The sequence below is a fragment of the Mugil cephalus genome, chromosome 4, assembly GCF_022458985.1.
Source record: "Mugil cephalus isolate CIBA_MC_2020 chromosome 4, CIBA_Mcephalus_1.1, whole genome shotgun sequence".
NCBI lineage: Eukaryota > Metazoa > Chordata > Actinopteri > Mugiliformes > Mugilidae > Mugil > Mugil cephalus.
In genome coordinates, this window is record NC_061773.1 from 9,500,759 (window position 1) to 9,506,816 (window position 6,058).

The window sequence follows — 6,058 nt, forward strand, 5'->3', positions numbered from 1 at the left end:
GTTTTCAGATAAAGTCAGCTATATATGACTCATTGTAATTAATATTAAGTCTAGAGTCTGAATGCGTTTGCGTGTGTAAAGCTTTGTGCTTCATCACCGCCTCCTCACCTGAACAGTACCCCTCTGGCTATTTTACTCGACGACTTGCTTCTCGCTCGTTGCAATGTAACCGAGTGGAGTTCGAGGGTGAAGAAAAGCAGGATGCTTTATTTTTCAAGCCGTCCATCCGTTCCAAGCCTTTTATGACCTTATAGGAAACATCCGCTGTTTCAAAAAGTCCATAGCTTATGGATTTCATGTCAAGAGATATATATCTGATATTTCTTCTAACAAATCCTCACCCTTTAAATGGATTTACTGTCAAGCACAAAAAATTTCATATTTATGCTAATAGAAAGTCCATCTATTTATTGGTTTCTGTTGGCATTTTATTACTTTCGTGCCACTGAAGAAGAAGCCCTTTCTCCGCACTCATCTTTTTCCACTCAATCGATGTTTGTTAAAGTTGCTGACTGTGTACGGTTGCTCTTGCCCCCTCCAGAAAGACTCATGTCGACCTCAGACCCCAACATAAAATCACTTTTTTTTTCTTAGCTCCACACAGTTGACCCTGAAGGTTAGGATGAGGTTCATGGTGTGATGTTGCTGCTGGAGATGGTTAAGGATTATGATGATCGGGCTACTTCGAGCTCCGTGCCATAAGCTAGAGAAATGATTAGGCCTGCACCAGCAGAGCGTTAGCCCTGACAGATGGCAACACATGGAGCTAGCTGACAGGACTGCTGACAGCGCATTCACAGGAAGTCCCCACATCGCAATCGCTGTACACACTGTTTGTTGCTGTACATATTTCTGATGTTTTCCTGCCATTGACTGCTCCCCAACAAGCTTGTTCCTGCCTGTCAGTGTCAAAGTCAGCTCACATCACCTATGCATCAGCTTAAAATCGCAGAACCTCTCCACGGGCCTTCGGTAATGGCACCAAAGGGAGTTGAGGTCTGTTAAAAATCTGCAGTGAGACATTATCCCGGTCACTGGCCATTCATCAACATCTTTCTTTTTTGGTAATTAATTCCTCCAGCGGTCAATAAACCTTCAGTTATTTTCTCCTCAATCAATCTACTTAGAAATCAGCTCCGCAGGCGTGTTAATGAATGGCCAACAGAAATAGATACATTAATTGAATGGCTGAATACATTAGAAGCTGTATTGAATGCTGCACTTTTTTTTTTGCGGCGATATGGAGTTGTTATTAGGTGCAGTGATGGGTGAAAAATGAAGATAGCTTTGGCACAAATCTGTCGGTTCCACTGCTCTGGATAGGAATGAAGGAAGACAGAAACTGTCCTTGCATGAGTAGACGCAAAGATATTTATTTTTTTTTATTTTTTGGGGTGGGGTTGTTTATCCACGAGGAGAATAGTTTTCATATCCATCCAAATGCATCCTCAGGGGAAGCACTCGCAACCCCTGTGAGTAGTTGTAATACTCCTCACTGTCACATCATGACAGCTTCATGCTTGGAGTCTGCAAATGTGTCTGCGCGCTCAAGTGTGTGCGCTTGGAAGTGCGCGTACATATATGCATATGGATAGCAGTGTGGCAGTGATGTGATTGATGAGACATGAAAGAGAGCAGAGCAAGATTTCCAGTCAATCAGCCCCGCGAATAACCACCTAGGCTGTGGATTAAAGGCAGAGAGCTGTCTGAACAAACAAAGGCTCACATCCGTTACCTTACATGCAGACTTGTTTTGCTCTCTTGTGCGACACTGACAACAAAATTAAAGTGTGTTAACAAAAATAGATGGTTTTGTTTTCTTGAACTCTGGAGATGAAACACAGCGAAATTTAACAGCTAGTATTTTCATGGAAATAAAACACGTGTGAGGCTAAAAGATTTCTGCAGAGGAGTGACCTGAACGGCCCTTAAAGATTCGAATAATGTGTGTAAAATAAAATGGAGTGTAATGGAATTATTTTGCATTAGGTATATCTTGATTTGTGCAGGGAGCACCGAGATTGAGCGAGTGCATAATTTAGTGTAGCTTCTCTGATCTCCTCAGCACACCTATACTTTGAAAGCGATAAAATCAAAGACTTCTTAAAGTTTGCTTCTTCAATCCCAGCTCTGAGAGTTGTGTATTCCACGTTTTAGGCAGTGAGTCCTAATATTAAATGCCTTTGAACTGCACCAGTACTGTAGCAACTTTGTGTGACTTGGCTGAACTCCTGTCAGATCAATTGTTATTTGACATTCAGTTTAGTGGGGTCCTGACACATGATCAATTTCCCAATCGATCGTCAATGCGGGACTTGGTTGCATGCAATGGTTATACTCTACAACGGGCGTCGTGACAAAGCATCACAGTCAAAGATTTTCTTTTGCAAAATGGACATTGCAAGTTAACATAACATGGACACATGTCATGTCCAATGCTGACAAATTGAATATCATTTGGAACATCATCAATAAAGTGTTCCTCTGCTTCTACTTTCTGTCTCTTCTCCAGGTCCAAGGGTTGGAAAAGCAAGTGGACTTCTCAGATCTGGGTCCAGTGGGCTCGGTGATGAAGACTCTTCCATATGGCGTGGGTGGAGGCACAGTCGGAGGAGTGGTTAAACCTCCATATCACACCCGCACTTTCTCCACATCCATCGACCAGACACCCATGAAATCCAAGCCTCCCACCTCGAGTTTCTTCAACCCGTACGACACGGCCCGGAACCAGTCCCTTCTACTGGACCAGACAGGCTACCGCTCCAAGCGCAAGCCCACGCTAAAGACAGCCATGAAGACCAAGAAGATATTCGGCTGGGGTGACTTCTACTTCAACGTCAAGACTATGAAGTTCAGCCTGCTGGTGACAGGGAAGATCGTGGACCACATCAATGGCACCTTCACTGTTTTCTTCCGCCACAACTCGTCCAGCCTGGGGAATGTGACGGTTAGTATCGTGCCGCCGACCAAAGTGGTGGAGTTTGAGGTCCTTCAGCAGCAGCCGCTGCACCCCCACACCCAGCATGACGTCCAGATCCACGAGACGCAGCAGTCCACCTTCGACCCCAAAGAGACAAAGACCTTTAACTGTCGGGTCGAGTATGAGAAAACCAACAGATCCAAGAAGTCCAAACCCTGCCTGTACGATCCGTCTCAGACCTGCTTCACAGAGCACACCCAGTCCCAAGCTGCCTGGCTCTGTGCCAAACCCTTCAAGGTGATCTGCATCTTCATCTCTTTCTTTAGCATCGATTACAAGCTCGTTCAGAAAGTGTGTCCGGACTACAACTTCCAAAGTGAGCACCCTTACTTTGGCTAAATACGTTAGACTGAACTGAACCGATGGGAAAAGAGACAATGTCAAAGACAACAATGATGAGTATAATGATAACGATGGAACTCATAGTCATATTGATTGCGACGAAGAAGCAGGGGACAGTTTTCTTTGCCTCTAAACTGCTGTGAATTGTGGATTTTAAATAATGTATAATCAGATTTATGGATGGTTAAGATACGACTGATTTCTCTGACTTATTTTCCAACTTTGTATTTGTTCACTTCCGTTTTTATGTATTTATTTGTTCCTGTAAATAATGTACTCATCCTCAGCAGACCTATTGTTTTTAGATTATTGTTTCCCTGTGTTATTACTTTTTTCTGTTGGAGAATTTGGTTAAAAGCAGCTGGAATCGGTATTATGCCCTTCAAGAACAACGTGAGCCTCTGAGGCAGCTGTGCTGTGCCATGCTTGTATGGCATAATGTTATGGTAGACTGACTGTTAATCATACTCTCAGCTCTACACGTCAAACCCTGGATATTAAGAGAGTTATATGTATGAGAAATGCTATGCTGGATATGCATACAATATACTGTATGAAAAAGCACATTAAAATCCCTTAAACTGTTCGTCTTTTACTGGGTGAATGTTTTCATTTCAGAGCTGTAAGTATACTTTCAGGGCACGAGCTGTACAGCGTATTCATGTTATCCAACTGTGCAAGGACACTGTAATGAATTAAGCCGCATTTTGCTCTGATTAGGAAGTCTAGCTTTCGGTGAAGATATGTAATTTTAATTTTCATTCAACATTGAATTTCAACATACAAATCAGCTGTGAAACATTCTTGAGATGATAAAGTTTGACTTCATTTGAGGAATTGATATGTACTGTAATTGAATCCGGCAGAAGTATCTGATATGACTTTTAATTACGTATACCCTGAAACTGGAAAAAAAAAAAAAAAAAAAATACTATTGTAGCTGAAGTAAAATGACTGACAGATTTCTGTTTGTATGCTCGTGGAAGCAAAGAAAGTATTGCGCACCTGAGTAAACATTTTTCAGTTGCGCTCCAGGTGGCTTCTTCCCATTTAATTAAGTGCTGTATTACTGCTGCTGGTGGTGTTGTCTTAGATACTTAATAAAATTCACTTTCTTTATGCTCGGAATATAAGAAATCAAGCAGGAAAAAAAATATATATATATATTCAAGCATCAATATAAAGGGTTAAAACTGAAAGCAAGAATAAACTCAACCGCCTCTTCCTTAATTAAATTTAACAGACACTCATCAGACACCAGCTGCCCTTCACACTATTTAAGACGATCTCTTCCTTGTTCACAGACGTTGTGTGAACTTTGTGTTTCTCTCTCCCAGCCTAGAGTCATTAGGTCTTTCCTCTCCACACCTTTGATCTGATGATACTGATGCTCAGAATTTCGCTCGATGCTTATTGAATGTTCATCGTACTTTGGCTCAATACCCCATTATGGCCTTTGATCAATGGTCTATGCATCTTACACAAGCTGCCACAGACACGGGACACAGAGAGATGGAGGTTCCCTCTTTGTTACGTAGAATCTCTGTGGCGGTTTAGTGAAGGATCCCCAGACAAGTTGCTGTGGATAGATCCTCTTTGTGTGTCTTGATTTGTGTGTGAGTGGAGATGGTTGTGAGTGACTTCTTCTGTGTCTCCTGGTATGTGTCTTGTATTTCAGTGAAATGGAAAATGAAATATAAAACATATTTACTAATCCCAAATTAGAGTTTGTGGACTACAATGTTATAGACTTGTGGAAAAACTGGACCTTGTTAGTAAAAAAAAAAAAAAAAAATAGATATTAGATAAGATCAAAAACAGCACTGCTGATGCTGTCTACTGTCAACCCATCCAGATCCTCCTACTGCATGTCTTGACACTTTTGTACTCTGACATTTGAATAAACACGTATTGATTCGGCATCTCTCTGAGGGACAGCGACAGCACGCCATAGCTGACACATCAGTTGATACATAAGCTGATAAAACCTAGAGTCACTTGATTGTAACCACTCGGCAGCATCACCTAGAAATAAAATATTAATCTCTAAAGTTAATTCTGATACAGAGATCAGTATTCTCACAAAACGATCTGAGCTCAAGCTCAAAAGATGCGCTAAAGGATGAGCTAAAAGATGCCTCACATCGTGTGCTTGGTTTGGTTGGTTTCATTCATTTGTTAGTTTTTAACCAAAACAAGTTATTTTTATTTACAAAGAGCAACCTGGTGAGTTGTGCACCACACAAAGGCCAAAGCATATTCAAACTATCAAATTATAGACACCATTAGAGAGCCAGCATTGTGTCATTATAAAAAACAAAAATAAGCTGCAAAAATAAATGACTCAGAACGGAAATTTTAAAAGACAATTTTTAACATAATATAAATGGATTAGCCTAAATGTCAAGGTAGCCATTATTGTTGGGTTTGATATCAATCTGTCTAGGCAAATAGTTGACTATATCTGCATAACAGGTCTGAAACTGTAACAAAAGACAAATGTGAATAAAATCATAGATAGATAGATAGATAGATAGATAGATAGATAGATAGATAGATAGATAGATAGATAGATAGATAGATAGATAGATAGATAGATAGATAGATAGATAGATAGAAAAATGAGAGGCAACATTAACATTTAGATAGAATACTTTATAAATGTAAATGTGATTTATGTTTTTTTAATTAGAGTAATGTAAAAACTCAGTAAAAACTAAAACGGGAATACGTTAC

At 40.4% G+C, this 6,058-nt stretch overlaps 1 protein-coding gene across 1 annotated transcript in view; it reads left to right on the top strand.

The window, feature by feature from the left end:
- The window catches only part of LOC125006842 (neurexophilin-4), a 45,364-nt gene extending 41,456 nt beyond the window's left edge, over positions 1–3,908 (top strand). The window contains exon 2 of the mRNA XM_047583273.1: positions 2,513–3,908. Coding sequence (XP_047439229.1) covers positions 2,513–3,319 — 807 coding nt within the window. The 3' untranslated portion in view covers positions 3,320–3,908. The remainder of the gene's footprint in view (positions 1–2,512) is intronic.
- Positions 3,909–6,058: the final 2,150 nt, after the last annotated feature.